This window comes from Carcharhinus amblyrhynchos, chromosome 7 (genome assembly GCF_965287045.1).
Source record: "Carcharhinus amblyrhynchos chromosome 7, sCarAmb.v2.hapA, whole genome shotgun sequence".
Classification (NCBI taxonomy): domain Eukaryota; kingdom Metazoa; phylum Chordata; class Chondrichthyes; order Carcharhiniformes; family Carcharhinidae; genus Carcharhinus; species Carcharhinus amblyrhynchos.
Window position 1 is genome coordinate 51,143,108 of NC_137330.1, and position 26,467 is coordinate 51,169,574.

General features: G+C 40.7%; 1 protein-coding gene across 10 annotated transcripts in view; it reads right to left on the minus strand.

Annotated features, from left to right (window-relative positions):
• asxl2 (ASXL transcriptional regulator 2) overlaps positions 1-26,467 on the minus strand; it is a 216,476-nt gene that overhangs the window by 35,206 nt on the left and 154,803 nt on the right. For all 10 annotated transcript variants that reach the window (XM_080192284.1, XM_080192279.1, XM_080192278.1 and 7 more), the window contains 4 exons: positions 14,421-14,535; positions 6,949-7,089; positions 4,462-4,625; positions 1,473-1,569 (listed from right to left, as the gene is read on the minus strand). In XM_080192284.1, the coding sequence (XP_080048410.1) occupies positions 1,473-1,569; positions 4,462-4,625; positions 6,949-7,089; positions 14,421-14,535 (517 nt within the window). The remainder of the gene's footprint in view (positions 1-1,472; positions 1,570-4,461; positions 4,626-6,948; positions 7,090-14,420; positions 14,536-26,467) is intronic.

Below are 26,467 nucleotides of genomic sequence, written 5' to 3' on the forward strand. Positions count from 1 at the left end.
AAACACATGGGGCAGAATTTTACACTTCCCTGTCAATGGATTAGAAGGTTGGGGTGGGGAGTGAGAATAAACTTTCTTGAGTGGGCTTCCCGCCAGACTTCCAGCCTTCTCTTACACCAGTTGAGGCCTCGGGTGACCAATTATTAACCACTTAAGGGCCATTCTCTGCTCTGACTTAACTCTCAGGTTGGCAGTAAGTGTTCTGGGGTATGGACGAAGCCTGAAAATCACCAGGTTCAGGTTTCAAGCAGGAAGCAGGGTGAGTGGGTCGCCTCCATCAGCAGGTCTCTCTTTACATCCCATCCTACCTCTGAAGGTCCAATCACCACTAAACCTTTCTTTCTGCCCTAGTCCCTCTGCCACCACCCCAGTCCCCCTCTGCCCAAACTCACAGGCCTCTCCTACCCTCCCTGTTCCTGACAGTTTGGCTCTGGGGACTAGCAGGCAGTCCCAGTCCGATTCACTGCAACGTCTGTCACTGCACGAGCTAGAGTTCTGCTGACCAATCTGATTGGCTGGGACATCCCACCCCAGTGATGGGTGGGGATTGGGGGATGTGTTGCTTGCCAACTCTTTGGATGGCAGGATGGGAAATCCTTAATCGTAAAAATTCTAGCAATGAATAATCATGAACATTATTCGTCTGTTGCAAACTGAATTGTTTTTGTATCCTGTTACTTGAAATAAATACTTCCTTCTTTCACTACCTCAAAGCATGCATCCCCACAGAGACCAGTCAATCATCGCCCAAATAACGGTCAATAACAGTTGGACAAATTACTGGATTGCTTGAGCCCATCACTGCATCCACATGGGGAATTGCTGCATTTCCTTTTGGAATCTTACCATACTAATCCAATGAACAGAAAAACTTGTTTTATTGTTAGGAATTCACACAGTCAAGTTCCATGACTTGAACGAAGGAGTCCCATCCCAATGTTGCCACATATTTAGCATTTCAGAAAGAAAAAAGTTGCTTTAACAACTACTTACCTTCCACACAGCTCTCTAAGATTAAAAGAATAAAACTGGTTTTCATTCTGGTTTATACCTGATATACGATGCACGGATGGGAGGTTGAGAAGATTTTGGAGAAAACGGATATTACAATGGGCTAAACATGCAACTTAAAATACATTTTGAAACATATGACACATTTTTCTATATAACAGCATTTCACTGGGTTTTATATCACATGTTATTTTGGAAACTTTTGAAATATTTGTCTTTATGTGATTAAAATGGTATCTTACAAGTGATACAAGTACATCACACATTGGTTGGATCTAGGAAGATACTCATCTCATTGCCAGCTATGACAAATACTACTTAATGTATAAAAGAGTTGCCAAAAAAATTCAATATTTAAGTTGACAACTGCTGTGTGCTTCTTCTTTTCGGTACAGGAATTCCACTTGGGTGTTTTAATCGCATTATCATTTTGTCTTTGCTAATTGATTTAAGCCACTCACCTTCTGACAGCCGTTCCTTCCATCCCTGGGCTGCAGAAGTAAAGAATTCATTATTCAGTGCTGAGGTGCTCAAACGCATCAAACCATCTGTACCCACCTACAAGAAAAATTAAAACACATTATTGGGACAAAAGTATCACTGAGGCAGCCACATGCACATTATGGAAGAGCAGCCTTGGTGTCCAACTGCTGCATTTACCCAGTAAGAAGTCTCACAACACCAGCTTATAGTCCAACAGGTTTATTTGGTAGCACAAGCTTTCAGAGCACTGCTCCTTCATCAGGTGAGTGGGAGTTTTGTTCACAAACAGGGCATATATCGACACAAACTCAATTTACAAAATAATGGTTGGAATGCGAGTCTGTACAGGTAATCAAGTCTTAAAGGTACAGACAATGTGAGTGGAGAGAGAGTTAAGTACAGATTAAAGAGATGTGTATTGTCTCCAACCAGGAAAGTTAGTGAGATTTTGCAAGCCCAGGCAAGTCGTGGGGGTTACAGATAGTGTGACGTGAACCCAAGTTTCTGATTAAGGCCATCCACATCATCTCATTTACCCAGCCTCCCTTGCATTTACCCAGAACAGATACAAAATTAAAATCACAGGAGGTGAACATTGACTTTGGTGGCAACATAAAACAGCCAAAAGCGAAAGCCCCGCCAATTTCATACTCCATCTGACTTTATATTTTCCATTGACTTCAAAGGGAAAGAAAATGGACATGGTGTAAAACATACTGTTGGTTAAATATTGCTCAAGTTAATGTTTCCTTTCAATTTTTATTTTCAAACCATAAATGGTGTTTTCTGAAAATCAGGCTCCTCCACCATTACCAGATGTGAAATTGTGCAGCATTTAACCTACTCGGCCAATAGACATCTCAGATATTTACTGCAAACGTTCAATGACTTTGGTGTAGCTGGCCAGGACACTGAGAATCAAGCCCATAAAGTCCTTTGCCAAACAGAAGAAGAACAATTGTCCAATTTCATGGGCAGTGGCCATAAAACACATCAAATAAAATGCTGGATTAAACTGATAGTTAAGCATTCCTGATGATGACCTCAAACTGACATTGGGGCCTTTGCATATGTTAAAGACATCAGAAACTAGGCAATGAATGCAAAGGGCATGCTCCACTCACTTTTTCTGGTTCCATCTGCTAACAATATGGCAGTAATGGGACAGCAGATGGCCATCAACAGGAAGATAATTATTTTATTTTAAGCTGAGCTAAATGTGGACCTAAGAGGAGCTGGATTCTTCCTTCCATCCCTACTACACTGCTGTTGGTTCCTGCTGACCCATGATCAGCCCCTCCTTTCCTCAGACTGAACAGCCAGCCCACAAATGGTTTCGGAGAATCTTGCATGCTGCCTCATGAAACCTGTAAGGCATATTCAGCTCATTGGAATAATTCAGATAAAGCCCAGGCCCACTGTGATTGCTTTGGAACTGGGAGCTCTTAACTTCAGAACTTACTGAATTTTATTGGCAAGTTTCCTCACAGTTGTTGGTGTTTATTCTGTGGGTATGGTTGGTGAATCTCTGGAAAAGTTAACAATTAGGTCAGGGATCCTTTGACAGAGCACAGCACTTGAAAAATCTGACAGATCCACTGTGTTTGCATGCATTTTTTTCAATTTCGTTTCTGCTGCATCCATTACAAATTTTCCTTTCTTTGTTTCTTTATTTCTCATGCTTTTGATGAACATGGATCTCTTGTGCCTTCTTGGTCCAAAATATTTACACTCTTTTATCCATTTATAAATCTCCATTATCTCAACAATTTTCTTTATTACATAAAACTTCTCTATTAGCAGTTTACAGTCCATCCAAAAGGTTAATTTACTCTGTGGTGAGTGAATCTGTTAGCTCTGGTCCCTCATCATCTTCCTATCACTTTTCTCTCTCTTTCTGCAACCACCTTATTAAAATGATGGGTCCTAGTCATATCCCTCTTAATAGGTACCAACTCAAAATATCATTTTTCCCTTTATAGATATTGATAACTTGATTTGTATTTTCAGCAGTTTCTGGTATAAAGTTGCCTCTTTAGTCCAAAGCTATAATGTCTTGACTCATGCCCCAACAAATATAGTAGAAGTTTTCAAATATGACAATGCTCCCCAAATTTGCATTTGTCTTGTTTATACTGCAGTTCAGATCTGGAGGCAAAGGCAACAGTGGATGAGCAAATTTGTATGAGTTCTCTTGCTACTTTAACTTTGGAGACAGAAATTAAATCATCTCATAAAATGGTGTTCTGTGCTTCTGAAGCTATTTACCCTGACTCCTTCATCCTACTGGGCTGCATCTGGGGGCAGCACTGTTCTCCAAATATAATGACTTCAATAAGATTGCATTCTGATGATTTGAGGTCAGAGCTGTCCTCAATGCAGTTTGCAGAGTTATTACTGCTGCCTCAAACACAACTAAAGTTGATCTGTACCTGCTTGGTGGTGTTGTTCAATCTGCCATACATGACAAGTTTCATCAAATGTAGAATTAACAATGTAGATATGTAAGCCTTGTCAGCCACTCCTGCAGAAAGAAACAGCTGCAAAGAGGCTCAAATCGAGGAAAAGCTTCTTGCTGCATGTTGCTGATTGGTCAGTATATCTAACATCTCAGAGGAATCCTTTCAACCAGGGACCAGCCAAACACGACCTACTTTGCAGTGTTCTGCTCATATAAGGATTATGTTGGCCTCTGCAAAGCCCTTATGCAGAAGTGGGGATAGAGCCAAACAAATTCTGTTGACTGTGACTGTGGAGAGGCATCTCAAGCAATGAAACACCTCCAAGAATGCCCTCTACTATCACAGCCTTGAAGATCTGAAGGTCGAGACAGAACCAGCAGGAATAGTGGCGAGGGAAGTTGTAGCAACATTACAGTAGCAGAGGACAAATCAGTTGCTCATGTGTGTTCTAGCATTTGGTGGCAACCTCAAGAGCTATACTTCTATTGATCGACCATATACTGACCTGTCTGTCCACCTCAGGAAGCAGGAGAAGCAGTCGTTGCTGGAAGTCTCCAGGGAAAACAGAAAACGTGTGCTTATTTATAAGAGCCCGCAAATTTGTGTTTACAAGTATGGAGTCCGGTGTCTCCACATCAATGTCAGTGGCTTTTGTCCTCTTCAGTTGTCCTAAAAATTAAACACAGAAGGAAAATTTATTTCTTACTGTAACTACCTCAGAGCTGTAAGTTAAGAGAATTCTCAATTCCTTTCCACTCAATGAAATAAATGAGCTTAGAATTTCAGGAAACCAGTTTAAAGCTTTTAATATCTGAATGCTAGTTTAAGTCAGTGGCCTGATGTTATGAATTCCTTCTACCTGTGGGCAACCACATTTGTTGTGATTTTATGGCCATCAGCCAGACAAGGCAGTGGGCAATTGTCATATCTCTGTACCAACTATGTACTAACTATTAATAATTCATTATACATATATATTAAAAATTTCAATATTGTTGGTTGACTGCTATTCCAATTGATTTTTCAACAGTCACATATGAAGATTTAACCCAGCAGAATATAACCTAGTATCCCAAATTTTCCAAAATTATAGTAACACAGAAATTGACATTCGATTCTCCTGTTTTCACACACTCTGCAATTATCCTTTTGAGTACACAACAGATCAACAGTGAATTCAGTGAAACAGAAAATTCTAAGAATAGTACAGAATAGATTTTACCTACAGCGCTAAGCACTCACGTTCAACAACTGTGCATTTCATTCTTTCTCTGGCTTCAGGAACCTCTTAAAAACAAATGACTGTGTTTATCATCTCCCCTTTACCTTCTGTTCAGAATCTGCCGCATAACCTTTGTAAAACTCTGCAACCTCCCTCTAGGCAATGTAAATATAACTGATACTTTTTCAAATCAATATTTTAAGATCAAAATACATTAATTAAAACCATTCTTCAGAGGCCAAGTTAATCTTTATCAATGCTATGAAACTGCATGATTAGAAATGTAACTATTCTTGGACTTCTTGTTGCAGTCAGCAAAGGAAGAAATCAGAATCTTTGTGAGACATCACAAATGTTTAGTTCATAATGTGTTTTTTAAAAATGCATTCATGATATATGGGCATTGCTGGCAAAGCTAGCAATATTGCCCACTCCTAGTTACCCTTCAGAGTACCATTGTGCTCATGTTCCAATGAATGCCCCCATCTCAATAAACTTAAACTCAATTTATCCAGTTAACAACTATTAATGGAATATTATTTTCCAACATGTGACTAGTTGCTTTTTTTTTAAAATAGTTTTCAAGACCTTGCACATCATTTATTTAGTATTTATTTGTTGAATGTACTTAATAGATAGAAGTCAAGCATTCCTATTTGACTGGCCTGTTTCAGAACTACTGCAAGTTATCTTCTTTCTCAAGGGTCCAAGTTTCAATACATCATCAGCAATGACTTTCCTTTTGAATAAGTTCCTACAATGACCAAACAGTCTTATCATGCTAACAGCTATTATTAAATACAGAAGTACTCTATAAGAATGTCATTGATCCAAGTAGGACAAAGGCAACGAATGCATGGGAATACCACCACCTGAACACTCTCTTCCAAGTCACACCATCATAATTCACAACTACATTGCCGTTCCTTCACTGTTGCAAGGTCAAAATCCAAGATCTCTCCCTTGAACCTCACTGTTTGTGTACGTAAACAAAACGGACTGCATTGATTCAAGGAAGACATTCACCACCACCTTCTCAAGAGCAATTAAGCAAGGGCAAGAAATGATGGCCTTGCCAGCAATACTTGCATCCCAAGATCGAATAAATAATAATAGAAAAGTTTCAGCACTTGATACATCACCCAAAAATTACAAGATAACATCTTTATGGTTTGACAGCTCACTCTGAGTCCATATCAGCAATTCAGGAGGAACATTTTTATATAATACGAACACTTTTTCAAAGCTGGAATAGTCTCAAGTTCCCACAAGGTTACATCCAATACAAATGTCCAATCACTTTTATATCACCTAAGTTGGAATTTCAGAGTTTTATTATTCTAAATTTCAGTTATTGTCACAATTCAATATTACTTTTGTTTGATCACTGTCCAGTAGGTGTACTTCAGAAACAACACTTCAAAGACCAGTTTCCTTCTCCACGTTTATAATTAGGTCAAGTCAGTACGGAACCTCAGACAGTGGAATTGCACTTCCTAGTAATACTGCTGAATCCCTGAACACTGAAAATTGTGTGCAATGGTTCTGGGAGCATGTAGATCAAAAGGCTGAATCTGATTTTCTTCCTTTTCCGTCATATTGATAGGAGACTGAACGTACCACAGACGATGGCAGCTGGGGTTCTTTCACAGCCTGAATGTGAGCAGTCTCCTGAATAAATTACACATTTTTAGTCGTGTTGCTTTCTCCTATATTTTCTACATGTAAAGAACTATAAATTATATACATTGAGATTAATTTTAAACTCACTTGCGTTGAGTCTCTCAGATCTCTGAGTGGGCTTCCTGCCCAGTCCTGGCAGGCTTTGTTCCATTTTACCAGATGATGATGAACTTGAGGTTGAATTCTGAGGACTTATTGGACACCCATCTGATTGTTTCATTTCCCAACCTGCAGTGACAGGTGATATTTTGTTTTTAAATAAAAACGAAAACTGAAGAGAACAAATATATGAAAAGCAATTTAAATAAGACACTGAAGTCAAGCACCAAGACAGAAACTTCCATTCAGGTTTATGGATGTGCGTGTGCGTGTGTTCACATGTCTGGGACTGAGCTTTCTTCCCAACCTACATTAACTTTATATACCAATGCCATCTCAAGACTAGGCTGCGTGGAGTTTGCCCGTTCTTCCCATGTCTGCATGGGTTTCCTCCGGGTGCTCCAGTTTCCTCCCACACGCCAAAGATGTGCAAGTTAGGTGGATTAGCCATGCTAAATTGTCCCTTAGTGTTCCAAGGTGTGTAGGTTAGGAGGATTGGTAGGGCGAATGCTTGAGGTTACAGAGATAAGGCCTGGGCAGGATGTTTTCTGTCAGAGTTTGGTGCAGACTCAATGGGCCGCATGGTCACTTTCTGCACAGTCTATGATGCAATACTCTGCACACTTTACATTCAAAATGTGACAGCTATACATTTTAAATATTTCAGAACAAGTAATTAACGTAAATTCATAAAACATGTTGCACAACTGGTTACAGTTTTATGTGTACACAATTGCAACTATTAATTGCCGCTAAAGCAACTTTTCAATTGCTAACATATTTCTGATTCTTTTAATAGTTCCCTTGTTACAGCTTGGTTCAACATTAAGTATCAGTTGATAACAACACTTCAAAATTAAATGTTACAATTAGTAACAAAACAGTTAGATTGGATATTGCCAGACCAGTTGAATTGTTTTTTAAGCATTTTATGTTATTGTTCCATTCTTAGGTGTAGTCAGCAAATCACCTCCACCGTTCCCATTCCAGCTCCTTCACTGTTACTTCTTGTGGTCACACAAGAATCTATCCATGGCTCTGTCCTATTTCTCATCTCCAGGCTGCCCCTCGGGCCAACATGAAAAAAAACAGAGAGGGGAGTTTTACTGCCCTGCTCCCCACCACCAGAATTGTGGAGAGCGGGACGCGGATCATGCAAAGGCCCATTGAGCTCGGGCGGGATTTTCCGACCTTGGGGGAATGCAGTCAGAAAATTCTGCCCAGAGAATCAGTTTCCAGACTGCTTGTCCGATATCCTGTACTGGATGGGCAAAAATTTCCTCCAGCTAATTAATGGGAAAATTCAAGCTGTTACCTTTGATCCTCATCACAATCTCCGTTCTTGAATCATTTACACCATCATTCTCCATGCAAGCTATCTGAGGGTGAACCACACATATCCTGTGTGTGAAGATGCCGGCATTGGACTGGCATCCAAGCACAGTAAAGTCTCACAGCTCCGGGTTAAAGTCCAACAGGTTTATCTGGTAGCACAAGCCGCTAGCTTTCCAAGTGTTGCCCCTTCATCAGGTGAGTGGGAGTTCTGTACGCAAACAGGGAATATAAAGATACAAACTCAATTTATAAAATAATGATTGGAAAGCGAATCTTTACAGGTAGTCAAGTCTTAAACATACAGACAATGTGAGTGGAGAGAGTGTTAAGCACAGGTTAAAGAGATGTGTATTGTCTCCAGCCAGGACAGCTAGTGAAATTTTTCAAGTCCTGGCAAATCATGGGGGTTACCGATTGTGCGACATGAACTCAAGATCCTGGTTGAGGCCGTCCACACGAGGATGGCCTCAACCGGGATCTTGGATTCATGTTGCACTATCTGTAACCCCCATGACTTGCCTGGGCTTGCAAAATCTCACTAACTGTTCTGGCTGGAGACGATACACATCTCTTTAACCTGTGCTTAATCCTCTTTCCACTCACACTGTCTGTACCTTTAAGATTTGATTACCTGTAAAGACTCACATTCCAACCATTATCTCGTAAATTGAGTGTGTGTCTATATATGCCGTTTGTGAACAGAACACCCACTCACCTGATGAAGGGGCAGTGCTCCGAAAGCTTGTGGCTTGTGCTACCAAATAAACCTGCTGGACATATCCTTTGTGCCATATTTGACAGAGAGGAGCTATTAACTGCATATCTATTTTTAAGACTCCTCCTTACATCTCAGTAAGAGCATCTGACTCCTTTCCTTAGCCCTTCTGCTGCTGAAGCCCTCATCCATGACTATTTTACTTCTAGACTTGACATACTCTAATTTGCTCTTGACCAACTTTCTACATTCTTCTCTCCGTAAACTTGAGTCAATCTTGTGTCCTAACTAGCACCAAATTCCATGCACCCATCACTCCTATACTGGCTTCTGGTCAAGCAAATCTTCGGTTTTAAAATTCTTTTAAAATCTTTCCAAGTCCTCGTCCCTCCCTATTTCTGTAATTTTCTTCAAACCTCAGTACCCTGCAAGATACCTACCTTCTTTCAAATCAGGCCTCTTGGGCATCTGTGATTTCTTGGATATCCCTATATAAATGACCCATTTTGTGCTGATTTTCTGTTGCTTCTTAGTTAACTAATTTTCTATCCATACTAATATGTTACCTCCTATACCATGAGCCTTTGTGGCACCGAATCAAATGCATTCTGGAAATACAAGTATTCCGCATTGATAGGTTCCCCCAATCCAGGTTGCTAGTTAAAAAAAAAATTAATCAAGTTTCATGGCCAGGATTTAGCACCCTTGTTTGCCAGGGGCATGAATGGCAAAAGTTCACGGGAGGCCAAAAATTTGGTGGCACAGTGGTTAGCACTGCTGCCGCACAGCTCCAGGCGCCCAGGTTCAATTTCAGCCTTGGGGTGACTGTCTGTTTGGAGTCAAGTTCTCCTGTGTCTGTGTGGGTTTCCTCTGGGTGCTCCAGTTTCCATCACAGTCCAAAGATGTGCAGGTTGGGGTGCATTGGCTTTGCTAAATTCTCCCCCAGTGTATCCCAACAGATGCCCGAGTGTGGCGACTAGGGGATTTGTACAGTAATTTCATTGCAGTGTTAACATAAGCCTACTTGTGACACTAATAAATAAACTTGAAGAACTAGTATTTGAGCTGTCAGATCTTGCAATGTGACTGTCTCTGCCCTCCAGGACAAGGCTTTCTCTAGCTTTGTCAGAAATTGGGTCGCCCTGTGAAAACTAAGCCCAACACTGCTGGTGGGACAGGCTCTGCCAGTGTGGAACATGCCTCTAACATTTTAATTTCTCGAAGTGTTGGAAAAAGGTTGGAATAGCCGACAGCGCAGATGGCATGCACAATGTTTTTCTTGCCTGAGCCAACACTTTGTGAACAAAAATGCAAAATTCCACCAAATTTCTCTTTCACAGAAGCATGGTGGCTCTGCTGATTGCTTGAGATGTTCTAAGCGCCCACCAATAACTTCCTGAAGAACAGATACCAGTACTTTCTCTCCGACAACTAAGCTAACTAGCTTGTAGTTTCCTGCTTTCTGTTTCTTGGATAGAGGAGATATATTTACTATTTTCCAATCTGATGAGACCTTTACAGAATTTTGGAAAGTGAAAAACAACACATCTACTATCTCAGCAGCCGCTTCTTTTTCATATCCTAGGATGAAGTCCATCATGACTGAAGGAGATGCCAGCTTTCAGTTCTACGCGTCTTCTCAGTACCCTTGCTCTGATGATTACATTTTATTTTAGGATTTCCCTTTGCTTTCACCTCTTGATGCACAATTATTTCTGGTATGGTGTTGGTTTCCTCTATTGTGAATATAGAATACTGTGAAACTGTCCTGTATTGTGAATTTGAGGTGGCACTGCTGTCTCATAGTGCCAGGACCTGGGTTTAATTCCCGGCTCGGGTCACTGTTTGTGTGGAGTCTACATGTATTCCCTGTGCCTGCATGGGCTTCCTCCAGGTACTCCGGTTTCCTCCCACAGTCTGAAAGACATGTTGGTTAGGAGAGTTAGCCATGCTAAATTCTCCCTCAGATTACCCGAACAGGTGCCAGAGTGTGGCGATGAGGGGATTTTCAGTGACTTCATTGCAGCATTAACGTAAACCTACTCGTAACACGAATAAAACAAACGTTATAACAAAGATGCAAAATATCGATTCAATTACTTCACCATATCCTTCTTTTCCATTATTAATTCCCCTGACTCACTCTCTACAGGAATAAAACTCAAATACTTGTAAAAATTCTTACTGTCTTTTTTCTAGCGAACTTTCTTGCATTAAGGTTAACTCTAACCCTAATTTCCTCCATCTTATTATTCTATTTGTCATTCTTTATCTTTCTATCTTCTGACGTGTTCCTCAACTTTGTGGAATTGTACGCTATCTCTTTCAATTCGCTACTATTTTTAACTTCCTTATTTAGCCACAGCTGGTACACCCTCACGTGAGAGTCTTTCTTTTTCTCTCTCTCTCTCTCTCTGGCATGCGTCTTTGATGAGTATTATGAAATAGCTTATTAAACGACTGCCACCACATTTCTATTGACTTATCCCTAAACTAATTCCCCAATTCACTTTCGCCAGCTCTGACTTCAATGCAAAATTCAATCATGTTATGATCATTGCCACTTAGGGATGCCTTTACAGTGGTGTCATTAATTAATCGTCTTGTTATACATTAGCAGCTCGAGAATAGCCTGTTCTTTGATTGGCTAGAATGTGCTGCTCTAAGAAACGATCCAGGAAGACTTTAAGAATTCATCATCCAGGCTATCTCTGCCTATCTGGTTCATTAAATCTATATAAAGATTATTTAAATCACCTAGAATTATCACTGAACTTCTGTCACAGGCACCCATTATTTTTTCCTGTACACCATGTCCAATGGGGCCTACAAACAACTCCATGGCATCTTACCTTTACTATTTCTCTTTCCAAACTGATTTACACTGTCATCTTCAGAACAAAGGTCATCCCTCTTTAATGTACCACTGCCATCTTTAATTAAAGAGTTGATAGGCATAGTTTATAGGCCACCTTTTACCGATCAATGTAAAAATGGTACGGCAATTATTATGGGGGACTTTAACCTACAGGTCATTTGGTCAAACCAGGTCGGTTAAGGCAGCCTTGAGGAGGAGTTCACAGAATGTATTCGTGATAGTTTTCTCAAACATTATGCAATGGAATCTACAAGGGAGCAAGCTATCCTAGATCTGGTCCTGTGTAATGAAACAGGAATAAATTAATGATCTCACAGGAGGGATCATCTCAGAAGGAACAATCACAGCATGGTTGAATTTCAACTACAGATGGAGCATGAGAAGGTAAAATCCAATACCAATGTCTTATGCTGAAACAAAGGAGACTACAATGGGGTAAGAGAGGAGTTGGCTAAGGTAAACTGGGAGCAAAAACTTCATGATGGGACACTTGGGGAACAGTGCAGGACTTTAAAAGCAATTTTTCACAGTGCTCTGCAAAAGTATATACCAGTGATAAGGAAGGACTGTAGAAAAAGAGATAATCAGCCATGGATACCGAAGGAAATAAAGAAGGGTATCAAATTGAAAGAAAATGCATACAAAGTGGCAACGATTCGTGGAAAACTAGAGGATTAGGAAATCTTTAAAGATCAACAGAAAGCCACAAAAAAAGCTATAACATTAGTGGAATTTTTTCAAGGACATTTCAAGCGTGGTGGACAAGGATGTGGTATATCTGGATTTCCAGAAGGCATTCGACAAGGTGCCATTCAAAAGACTGGTACATAAGATAAAGGTGCACAGCGTTACAGGTAATGTATTAGAATGGATAGAGGATTGGTTAACTAACAGAAAGCAAAGAGTGGGAATAAATGGGTGTTTATCTGGTTGGTGATCAGTGACTACTGTGTGCCTCAGGGATCAGTGTTGGGACCGCAATTGTTTACAGTTTATATAGATGATTTGGAGTTGGGGACCAAAATGTAGTGTGTCAAAGTTCGTAGTTCACACTGAGATGAGTGGTAGAGCAAAGCGTGCAGAGGACATTGAACGTCTGCAAACGGACATAGATAGTTTGAGTGAGTGGCCAAGGGTTTGACAGATGGAGTACAATGCTGGTAAATGTGAGGTCATCCATTTTGGGAGGAATAACAGCAAAATGGACCATTATTTAAATCATAAAAAATTGCAGCATGCTGCTGCGCAGAGGGACCTGGATGCCCATGTGCATGAATCACAAAAAGTTGGTTTGCAGATATAGCAGGTAATTATGGAATTTTGTTCTTCATTGCTAGAGGAATGGAGTTTAAAAACAGGGAGTTAATGCTGCGACTGTGTAAAGGGCTGGTAAGGTCACACCCAGAATACTGTTTTGGTGTCTTTGCTTGAGAAAGGATGTACTGGCATTGGAGGGGGATGCAGAAGAGATTTCACTAAATTGATTCTGGAACTACAAGGTTGGCTTATGAGAAAAGACTAAATAGACCAAGACTATACTCATTGGAATTTAGAAGAATGGGGAGGTATCTTATGGGAACATATAAAATTATGAAGGGAATGGATAAGATGAAGCAATTTGCCGTGTAACTTTTCGAATCACAAATTTGACATGCTAAACTATTCAAATCCAATGGGCAAAATTTATGAACTCGAGCAATGTCATTTTAAAAAAAATTCAATTGCTTTTCAAGTTGGTTTAGAACTAACTGTTTCTAGATAATTATTTGGAATGCTTATGCGCTTCACCATTATGGCCTTTTAATTTGATATTGTTAAAATATTCTGTTTGAATAGTTTCCTTCCATTAGATGCAACTTTTTGCAAATCAGAGTTCACCTTGGCTTGCTGGTAACTGTTAACAGTATCATTTCAGCCTTTGTGCATTCATTCTATTGTTTACAATACAACGCTTTGGATCATGCCTAGACTATTTCTTACAGATTATGGCTGCATCAGCATATGTACTTGCTGAATGATGCCTACATCTATTAGCTCAGTTGACTGGACAATTGGTTTCCTGATTCAGAGCAACAGCAGCAGCGTGGGCTCAATTCCTGCTGAGGTTACTCATGAAGGTCCACGTTCACAACCTTGCCCATCGCCTAAGGCGTGGAGATCCTCAGGTTAAATCACTACCAGTCTGCTCTCCCCATTAAAAAGAGGGGAGAACAGTCTATAGTTATCTGAGTCTATGGTAACCATGCATTTATCCACACAGAAGTGCAAGCATTGCCTTACATTAATTTACACACTGCAGTTTCTGAGATTATTTGTTTTAAACAAACAAATTATCCTACTCTGGTCTATTTTCGTCTCAGTCTTGTGTTTCGCTACAATTGTAACATATCTTGCTATGGCATTTCTTCACCGACATACATAAAACATCTGGAAGAAAACTGATATTTTCGAGAAGAAAATGCCCATTATACATTTTTTTTGGCAAAGAACACGTAACTAACTACATTTGGGAAATAACTACTTAAAGCGTACCAGTCTTTGAAGCTGTCTGGTCAGTAGCTTTTACAGACTTCAGTAGCAGCCGTGGGCTGGACGACACCGGTAAACCAGGCCGACACTGCTTTCTCTGTTGCTGCTGTTTGAGGGCCTGTGGGTTGGAAAAATGTTTTCTGCAGTCAATTGAGAAGTGTCTATTAATAGCAACAAGTACATAGAAAAAAACATGCCAGGTGATTTTTTTTTTCTCTCCAGAGGCTGCAAAGTGTCATAATTGTAATAGATTTTCCTCAGAGATTCATAAAACCGCAAGAGTTTTTTTTAAAATCCTTTGAAGTAACAAACAGGTCAAAGCGACCAAGAAAATGCAGGGATAGTAAACTGTTATCAGATACTGTAATATAATGATCATTAATAACACAAGTTATATGGACAAAGGACCGCATTGCTTCAGTGTTTCATCAATGCACTTTATTGAAAAAAAGATCTTAAAAAGTACTGATAGAACGCAGAGTGCAGATTCCGTAATTCCCAAATTACAGGTACGTAATTTATCAGGGAACATTCCTGATCAGGAATTCTCCACAACTGAAATGGTACATGTTTATGTGCAAATGTTAGTATTTATAAACATCCCCCATCACATATTTTAGGAGCAGACATTTTGAAATGAGATCACTCAATATGGCTATTGATCTGCTTTATTTCTTCCCAAATTTTTATGCATTTCAATCAACTTGTGAGGTAAGTGTTCCTTTGTTTTATATCATAACACTAACTAAAATTAATCATACTCTGACCGTGCAGCATGCAAGGTAAATAAATGGCAGAGGTCCTCTTCGGTATCCAAACTAAATGCTTCTCCAGCGGGGTAATTCAATCCCTCAATAAATATTTATGGACTCCAAAAATAGTAGCAAATGGATCAATTTTAAAACATATTTGAATCAAACTTCATTGTGCTTTTGTATTTTCCCACTGAACTAACAATGTTTAAAACCGTTATTCTCTCATGACCTTTGACAGGTTCAAGTCAACCCAAAAACTAAGTCCCAAATGTGAAATGTAGAGTGCTTAAATACATAGGGCCAGACTTTTGATGAATCGGGAGGATTTGAAGGGCCTTCAAAAAAAAAATGGATGGTGGGATCTGGATTTAAAAGCCCTGCCCATTTCCAGCCAAAATCAGTTTACCTGGTTGGATAACGAGAATGGGGTATCCAGTCAATATTAGTTGAGAATTGAAACAGACTCCATTTTGGCTGCTGAAAGGGTCGTAACTGAAAGGGTAGATGTCATGAACTGGTGGAGTAGATGCAAACACTCCGGGCGGATAAAAACTGTATAACGGTCATGATCTGAAGTTTTTTTTAAATGAGCCTAATTCTTAAACTTAGGAACAAAACAGGCTGCAGCTGTCACAGAGTTTAAAAACCCTCTGCTAGATTGCTTTGATTGACAGGAATAAGTAGCTAAAAAGTAGTATTTGGTCATACAGTTTCAATAGAGCCCTTTGTTGACATTTTTCCAAGGATTAGCATTATGATTTTTGGCATGCTTGGCTAAGTTTCCAAAAATTAAAATGATCTAATTGTGGGGGGGGGGCGGGTTCCAGAGATCACAGTTGGATTGACAGCTTAAATAAGCTATCAAAGGAGTTGCTGAGGCAGTTTTACCAGAATCTGGCAAAGTGTCAGGCTCAGTCAGCAAACTGGCATCTAACTCTCCAGTTGGATAAATCAACTTTCTCTCCAGAGTTTGAGCTTTTTAAAGAAAGAGTGCGTGTAGTTTATGACTTTATTCTGGCAGGACAGGGACTTTGCCAGAGTGCCTGGTACTAAGCAACAGGCAGAACAGAAATCTGGGCACACTCTTTGATCAGAAATAAAAATAAACTCCTCCCATTCCATGATGGAGGAATCACGTGCTCGCCCCCTTCCAACAATCACCGTTGGCATTTCCCCCCATGTCTTAGTGACCACTTTCCTTCTCCCACCAGTACACATAAATTAATATCCCTCTCCCCACTAGGGTCTGACCTTGCCCCCGACTGCCAACCTGCTAGTGCCAACCTGTGCCGGGGCAGTGCCAGGTGATATGGCCAGAGCACAGGCTGGTTATGACCCTCTTCCCAGGAGACTTTACTTCTGGAGGGATCCCTTTGACAGGTTTACATTTTTAAAAACCTGTCAAGAACCTCCACAGTAAGGTATGAATACTTAGTGAGGGGCGGGATCAAATGGTGAGGGAACGAGATGAACAGATTTAAATTGAGTGAAAACTATTGAAGTAAAATGTTGTTGGTGAGCAATTGTGATCACCATGCAATTCACGTTTTCCAGTTTTCCCGCCTTGGCTGGCAATCCTGTGCACAGAGAGTCTGGGTTCCAGATCCCGCCCGCTGTCTTTGTGTAAGAGTCTGCATAGAAGCTGATTTGTTTTTATAAGAGGCTAACCACGAAAAGCTTTTATGATTGGGATTTTTTTTTCACCTTCAAGTGTGCAGGACTGAGATGTTATTAGACTGTTCAGACTTTTCTTTATCGCCAGATGTCTCCTGAAGTCTGCATATGATCAGTACTGCATGAGTGCTATGCAGACAAAACGTACTGCTCATAGAGTACACAGGAGAGAAGGAAAGGATAGCAGAATATAGTGTTATAGACAGGGTGAAGAGAAAGTTCAGCTTTATGTATGGTAGGTGCATTCAAAAGTCTGATGGCAGCTGGGAAAAAGCTGTTTTTGAGTTGCTTGGTATGTGTTTTCAGACTTTTGCATCTTTTTTCCAAAGGAAGAAGGTGGAAGACAGTATGTCAGGGGTGCGTGGGATCCTTGATTATGCTGGCTGCTTTTCCAGGCATCAGGATGTGTAGATGGACTCAATAGATGGGAGGTTGGTTTGAGCGATAGACTGGACTACGATGACAACCCTTTGTAGTTTTTTGCAGTTTTGATCAGAGCAGGAGCCACATCAGGCCATGATACATCATAGAAAGAATCCTTTCTGGATGTATCTGTAAAAATTGGTGAGAGTTGTAGCAGAGATGCCAAATCTCCTTAGCCTTCTCAGGGCGTAGATAGATTGGTGGGCTTTCTTAACTATAATGTCAATGTGGAGGGATCAGGAAAGATAGTTGGCGATCTGAACACTAAGCAATTTGAAGCTCTCTACCATTTCCACTTCATCACCATTGATGTAGACAGGGGCATTTCCTGAAGTCACTATCTCCTTTGATTTACCGTCATCGAGGGTGAGAGACCGTCATCCCACCATTTCACCAGATTCTCTGTCACTTTCTTGCACTCTGTCTCGTCATTATTTGAGATCTGACCCACCGCACTGGTATCAGCAAACATGAGAATGGAGTCATAAGTGTGTAAAGGAATAGAGTAAGGGGCCATTAGGGATTGGTAGAACATGAGGCTATGTGTGAGGGGAGGGCTAGAAGGCCAACAACTCCCAGAATAATAGTGGTGAAGTTCCAGAGAACCAAGGCGGACCTTCTAATCAGCCCACCTCAGCACTCAAGTCCCTATGACTGTCTACTTTCTAATTCTGGGGTTGGTGGGCCTGAATCCATTATGCCCAAACAGAGCAGCAATTGCATGTATCACAGACTTGAAGTAGGTCCAGTGAGCAGCCACTCCAGTAGCCAAAATACCTTAGCACAAAGTCACTGTATATACATGCACTGCTTCAGTTATATTAAATGAATACATCTTCACAAGGAAATGTTTTTGGAAAAGATTTGTCAAATGCTGAAGGCATTGACGCAAATGGCATTAAAAAAAATTCCAAATTATGAACCTGGACACAACAATCAACATGAAAATGATAGATTACTTTCTCTGCAAAGTATAAAAAATGTGATCACTCAAGTTCTAATTTCACTGTATACTCATTTTGAGATCTTTTATTTCCATTCCACATACCAGTCCAGCAATCACTGTTACCCAAGTAGCTAAACACATTAATCCGAAATTTGTCATGCCAACATCACCAATTTATTTTAAATGGGAGGACACCATCATTAGAATAATTTTTAATTGCTGGTGGCCATATTTATGAGGAGAAGGAACATGCTAATGTATGTAGCTGATGATGCAGTACTGTCAGCAGTCGTATTAGACTCAAGAGACACAGTTTTGAACTCAATGACTGGGAGTGACATACTTCCTCTAACCTATTTCGATGCAGTTCTAACAAACAATTGAAAAGCAGATACTAAAGTATGTCTGTTTATTAACAAAGTACCAAGACTAGAGCCCATACTTAGAAGGACCATCTCAGTAACTGGTAACAGATTTGGACAATGACACTGGCATTCGCGAAGGAACAACAGAGTGAAGAAAACATGACTAACTGATGAGTAGTCTGATCCTACCCTGCTTGTTTGACTTTCTCAAAGGCCTGCAGAGAGGCCCGCAGTAGGTGTTATAGAAATGCCACTTTCTCCAGTATCAAGCAGCATCAGGTCTTTACTCTAAAGGAGCAAAAGCATCAAGTCACTTTCTCTTTGTATGCTGTAGGTCCAGTAGCTGATAACATTCTCCCGAGGCAAAGAAGAAAGAGTCCATATGGACTTTAAGACTGCATTCAATATTTTTGACGCTTATTATAGCTCAAGTCAAACTTAATAATTGAACAAGCACATTTTAATCAGACGTCACAACAACCTACGGAATAAATTGAATTATTTTTAACTGATCTCTGTACCTGGCTAGTTCTTGCAGACACAGAGCGCAGAAGGATGAGCTCAACAATAGTTTCATTCCATAGCTGGGATGAAAAACTCTCCGACTTTCTGCAGACAAAAGATGAGCGGGCGGCACAGTAGCACAGTGATGAGCACTGCTGCTTCGCAGCTCCAGCAACCTGGATTCGATTCCCAGCTTGGGTCACTGTCTGTGTGGAGTTTGCACATTCTCCACATGTCCACGTGGTTTTCCTCCCACAGTCCAAAGACGTGAGGGTTGGGTTGATTGGCCTTGCTAAAATTGCCCCTAAGTGTTCTGAGATGCGTAGGTTAGAGGAATTAGCGGGTAAATGTGTAGGGATATGGGGAAAGGGCCTGGGTGGGATTATGGTTGGTGCAAATGCGATGGGCCAGATGGCCTCTTTCTGCACTGTAGGGTTTCTGATTCTATGATAATCGCCTTACTAAAGGCAGGCAATGCTTATTTTTCCACAGGAACAATTTTACCTTGTAAAAAGCATTTAGATAGTTACATGGGTACGATGGCTTTCAGGGGATATGGACCAAATGCGGGCAATTGGGATTAGTTAGGGGTCTTGAAAAAAAGAACGGGATGGACAAGTTGGGCTCCTATTTCTTATGTTCTTAAACCTCTGACTTTATGACTTTATTTTGAACTGAGCAATCTAGTATGAGAGGGAGATCGATCATGCCCGCTTACAGAATTTAATCGGGCTCTAGTCTGGCATGATCAAAATGCTTCACGTTAATCAAGTGAACGGGTAGGCCCATGGGCAGCAGGTCCACTCACAAAAGAGCCCGCCAAACCATGCAAAAGGTGAGGAAACTCCATTTGGCAGCCATTTTGAACAACATCAATACAAGGACTGCCTGGCAGGAGCGCAGAATGCTTCCAGTGCGGGAAAACCCAACAGTTCAACTGTTTCTGCAAATTCAACAGTTTTAACTGAAGCAGAAGAAAACATTTATGAAACACACCCTATCCAACAAATGAAAAATCAAGATAAAGACAAAATTACAGACGTCCTGTGGAAAGTCTTAAGCCAGGCAATCGGTCAGTTACAGTGCGAGTTCAAGGCTTTGATACCACGTTTAATATGCAGAATGGGGCTACTGCTAACAAACTGGCAGATTGTCTCGACTGGCTTCAACCAATTATCCTTCATCCATTAAACATCAAATTATAAAGGCCCAAATACCTTTCAATTAGAGGCAGGATTATTGTTCCTCTTTGCTACAAGGGGTAACAGATTATTGATTCTATGTTCTCCACAATCAATGCACATCCTTATTTATGTACTTTTAAGATTCCTAGAGAAAGCTGCTGATGCTCACCATTTGAATGACTCATTGTTTTCTATGGAACAATCTTCAACTTTTTATTTGGAACCAGTGGAAGTACTTCATTCATCAGCTCAAGAGGTTCATTCAATCAGCTGCAAATTACTTTCTTTCACAGAGACACCATCCACTCGATCCCAGGGAAAGAGTGAAGTTCTCAACCTCTCCGTTATTCAGTAAGACCAGAGGTGGCAGATACAGAAAGTGCTATGGCAGATGATGACCATCCACATGAAGACTTGCTGGCCCTGAATGGGCTCTTTCTTGATGAAGGTGACGAAGAAGCTATTGGAGGATGAACTCCGAGAGCTTTAATCCATCTTCCAGTTGATGGACGCATCATACGACGTCTCTATTGTTTGTTTTTAAGAAGAGTCAGCTATGTTTCGAGTACCTGAACAGTATACAGATTTTTAGTCCACTGAAGCTACAATGTACTGACTAGTTTATTCTCTTCTTGTCAATGAATAGTCTTAGAGTGGATGCCTTGCCATGTCAGAGTCCATAAAAGATCACACTGCCAGAACTGGCACCTTCCAGGGACGAAAGTCAACCAACGTCCATACTTCAGTCCCAGCTGAAAGACTTCTTACCTCCAGAGTTGGCTGTCAGCACAGAAACTGCGAGAGAATCTTTATCACTTCCGAAGCTGCATAATCCTGTGCAGCAGTCTTGTCCCTGAGATAATTGTCTCTTACAGAAGTTGGTGCTGTCTTGTCTCCATGGCCTCAGCAATTCTTCCCATTGTCCAGGACAGAGCAGTTGTACACAGAGAAGGTGGGGCTCTTACTACTAGCTACAGACAGTAGAAAGTCCTCCTGAAATTTCATTAGGAAATCACTCTTTGTTTTTTCCTGGAAGGCTCACAGGAATCCTGTTGTCTCCTTTGTCGTCTCAGCTCATTGAAACTCAAATCGTCAATGACGTTTTCAGTCTTTGACGTAGCGCTGAATGATATGGCTGCGACAGTCTTCTCTGGAATTGAAGTTAATGCATCTTCCGAAGCTCTTTTCTGGGTGCTTTAAGGGGGAAACAAGTTCCTTAGAGTGACCAGAGTTACGAAGAAACATAGAAACTAGAAGATGGAGTCGGCCATTTGGCTCTTCGAGCCTGGTCTGCCATTCATTTTGATTATGGCTAATCATTGAATACCTTGATGCTCCCCTTCCTCCATCTCCTTTAATCCCTTTAGCCCCAAGACTTTTTTTTTTAGTTTTTTCACAAAATCAAACAACGTTTTGACGTCAACCACATTCTGTGGTAGTAAATTCCACACATTCCCCACTACTCTGAGTGAAGAAATTTCTCCTCATTTCAGTCTAAAAGGTTTACCCCTTATCCTCAAAATATGACCCTTAGTTCTGGATTCCCCCACTACTGGAAACATTCTTTCTGAATCTACCCTCTCTAACCCTGTTAGAATTTTGTATGTTTCTATGAGATCCACTCTCAGTCTTCTAAACTCCAATTAATATAATCCAAACCGATTTAGTCTCTCCTCAATAAGAAATCTCACAACACCAGGTTAAAGTCCAACAGATTTACTTGGTAGCAAAAGCCACTAGCTTTCAGAGTGCTGCCCCTTCATCAGGTGAGTGGAGGATTTGGTTCACAAACAGGGGATATATAGACACAAACGCAATTACAAGATAATGGTTGGAATGCGATATGACAGACCTCCCATCCCAGGAATCAGCCTGTTAAACCTTTGTTGTACTCCCTCTATGGCAAGGACACCATTCCTCAGATAAAGATAGAGAAACTGCATACAATATTCCAGGTGTGGCCTTAGCAATGCCCTACACAATTGCAACAAAACATCTTGTCCTCAAACTCAAATCCTCTTGCTATGAAGGCCAACATGCCATTTGCCTTCTTTACTGCCTGCTATATCTGAATGCTTACTTTCAGCAACTGATGCATAAGGAATCCTAGGTCACATTGAGGTTCCACCTCCCTCAATTTACACCTATTAAGTAATAATCTGTCTTATTATTGTAAACAAAGTGGATAACCTCACATTTATCCACATTATACTGCATCTGCCATGCAGATGCCCACATACACAGCCTCTACAAATCATGCTGAAATGTTTTTGCATCCTCCTCACAGCTCACCCTCCTGCCCAACTTTCTAACATCTGCAAATTTGGAGATAACACATTCAGTTCCCTCTTCCAAATCATTAATATATAATGTGAACTGCGGAACTCCACTAGTCACTCACTGTCAATCAGAAAAAGACTCATTTATGTCAACTCTTTGCTTCCTATCTGTGAACCAGATTTCTATCCAACTCAAAACATGACCTACAATCCCACGTGCTTTGATTTTGCATAGCAGTCCGTTGTGTGAAACCTTGTTGAAAGCTATCTGAAAGTCTAAATAAACCACATCCACTGGTTCCCCTTGGTCAACTCTACTAGTTACATCCCCAAAAATTCCATAGATTCATCAAGCATGATTTCGCTTTTGTAGATCCACGCTGTCTTTGATTAGACCATTGCCTTCCAAATGCCAAGTGAACAAATCCTTGATAATAGATCCTAGCAACTTCTCCAGTCCTAACATTAAGCTCACTGGTTTATAATTCCCTATTTTGTCTCTACCTTCCTTTGTGAATAGCAGGCTTACATTAAATACCCTTCATTTCTTTTCTTCTAGACCCTGAGTCTCCAAAGGTTGATGTTGTTCAGTCTTCTCTCTTAGATCAGTCTTTCATTGAAAATTCCTCATTGTCCTTGCAGTTCAGTCATTCTGAAAGCTACATTCTTGCTTACCAGCAATGCTGGTACAGTGCATTGCTCCTCACAACTCCAGAGACCCGGGTTCAATTCCTGGCTTGGGGCAATGTCTGTGTGGAATCTACACGTTCTCCGTGTTGCACGGGTTTCCTCCAGGTGTTCCGGTTTCCTCACACGGTCCATAAGACGTGCTGGTTATATGCATTGGCCATGCTAAATTCTTCCTTACTGTACCCAAATAGAGACTGGAGTGTGGCAACTAGGGGATTTTCACAGTAACTTCATAACAGCATTAATTAAGCCTAATGTAATGGAGATGAGTAGGAATTGGAGTTGAGTAGACATCTATAGTTGTAGCAAGAAAGTTACAGAAATGCAATGTAAGTAGTTAAAGACATATTTTTACATTATTTGTGTCCATGCCTGGATGAATGGAGCTCCAGCAACACAGAAGCTCAACACCTTTCAGGACAAAGCAGCTTGCTTGATTGGCACTCCATCCACTAGCTTAAACATTCATTCCTCCAGTTCCAATGCACAGTGGCAGCAGTTTGTACCATCTAAAGAATCATAGAAATTCTACAGTGCAGGAGGCCATTTGGCCCATCAAGTCTGCACTGACAAATAGTCCCACCCAGGCCCTATCTCTGTAACCCCCACATATTTCTCCTGCTAATCCCCCGAACCAACGCATCCCAGAACGCTAAGGGGCAATTTAGCACGGTCGTTCAACCTAATCCGCACATCTTTGGACTGTGGGAGGAAACCGGAGCACCCAGGGGAAATCCAAGCAGAATGGGGAGAATGTGCAAACTCCTCACGACAGCCACCAAAATGGGGAATCAAACTCAGGCCCCTGGAGCAGTAAGGCTAACCACTGACACCATCCTGGGAACTCACCAAGCTTCTTCAACAGCTGTTTCTAAACCCACTACCTCTACCCCCTAGAAGGAGAAGGGCAGTAGATGCATGAGAACAACAGTATCTGCATGTTTCTTCCAAGCCACACACCATCCTGACAAGGAACTAAATTGCCATTCCTTCACTGTCACTGGGTCAAAGTCCTTGAATTCCTTTCCTCACAGCTCTGTGGGTGTAACTACCACAGTAGGCTGCAGAGGTTCAAGAAAGCAACAGATCATCTGCTTCTCAATGGCAATTAGGGAAGGTAATAAATGCTGGTCTAGCTAGCAACACCCCCAGCCCAATAATAAAAATGAAGTATACTTGAGGTGAGATGTAATATAAAGGGTCAACAGATCGGATATGGTAATATAAGATGCAGATGATGATGTTGCACTGACAACAGTCAGTCATGTAGACTCGAGAGAGAGAGAGAGGTTGGAGTACCATGCCTGGGAGCTATCTGCCTGTAACCTGTTCAGATGTAGTGGTAATAAACAAGAGTTAAGCAGATACCAGAGTATGAATTATTCAAGTACCACATCTGGAATCTAAAATTAGATGACCATCTAAGAACAAAATGGATACAGATTCAAAACATGCTGGCAATTATACTTTGGTACGAAGGTATCTCATTTAAACGTCCCCATTACACATTGTATATTAAGTATTGTCTTCAGTTGTAATATGAAGGGAACCGGAGTGTTGACTCATTAAACGTACATGGGGTAACCCAAGCAACCAGCAAAGGAGAAAAAGAGTCCAGGAAATAAGAGTGTTACACATGTGAAAATATTGAAGCATATAAAGGAGCAGAATATTCGCTCGTCATAATATGTTGAAATAAAAAAATCTTAAAAACACAGACTTACTGTCTGGAAGTATAGTTTTATCTGAGCAATAGCATTACCAATTTCATTCCTTGTGAAAATATGTAGCTACATCCTCTGTTTTTACTGCTCTATTTTATCGGCACCTTACATCTGACTCATTTCGATTAGAAACTGCAGGGGCCTGAGCACTGATAGCTGCAGGATTCCATTCAACCCCTGTTCCATTATTCTATCCTACCCTCTTATAAGCTTGATGGTTCTTGCTCTGGGCAAAATTGCTATCTTTGGATTCTTTCCTTAATCCAGCTAATCAGATTAGATGCACAGCACTGGCTGGGTTCAATAGGGACTACAGCATTGCTTTTGCCTTTGCGCAGACTGAGAAGGAAGTCAGGAGCAGATGAGAAACTCAAGGCGTTTTTTCAACAATATAAGTCTCAAAAAGGACTCAAAAAACTCAAATTCCTTCAAGGTTTTAGAGTTGTCTGCAGCTTTTGACCTGGATGACCTCACCATCTCCACCAAATGCCCTCCATTGGTGTGCAGCTGGATGGGACTTCACTAGCTTGGTTTCATTCTTCCTATCAAATTATTGTTAGTCATTAGAGAATGACTTGCATTGGCTTCTCATCCCACTCCTGCACTATAACCGATGGAGACCCCCAACAATCTGGCCATGACTTTCCCTCCTCCTATCTTTTCATAGAATCACAGTTCTCCTCAGTGATGTCATCTGAAAACAGAGTGCCAGTTTACATATGCAAGCTGTTAACACCCAACTCTACCTCTTCATCACTTCTCTTGAATACTTTAGTCTCTAAATTGTCAGACTGCTTGTCTGACATCCAGTACTGGATGAGCAAAGATTTCCTCCAAATCAATATTGGGAAGATCAAAGCCATTGTCTGTGGTCCTTGCCACAAACTCCATTCCAAGTCACAATTTCATCCATTGTCCTTGTTACTGCCTGAGGCTGAATTAGACTGTTCTCAAATTTTGGTACAAACTCCGAGGTGAGCTTCTCACCACATGTCTATTCCAACATTAAGACTCCTTACTTCCACCTCTGCAACAACTCTGGAGTCTTCTCTTACTTCAGCTCATCTGCTACTGAAAGTCTCATCCATGCCTTTGTTAGCTCTAGACCTAGCTATTCCTAACCAATGTTATTTTCTTTGTAAACTTAAGCTCATCCAGTTCCTCGATATAAAATATTGAATTTATTCCTAACAAAATTCACAACAACCCTGAGTAGTAAATCATCTCCTTCTGCTTTACATCTATAACATTTATTTCAAAAGCAAACAAGGAAAGCATGAATACATTAAACAAAACAAAATATTTTGATCGATGTGACATACTGCAAGTTTATATGCATGCTCACTGTTTCCCCCTCAATCTCAAAATTACTTTTAACAGTTATGTTATTTCATATCTACAATTATTTTATTGACAGTATTGTCAATAACGTAAATGAAGAAAATGACACCTTGCACCTTTATCCAGTTCAAATCAATTTATTTTCCTAGCTTGCTGATATAATTG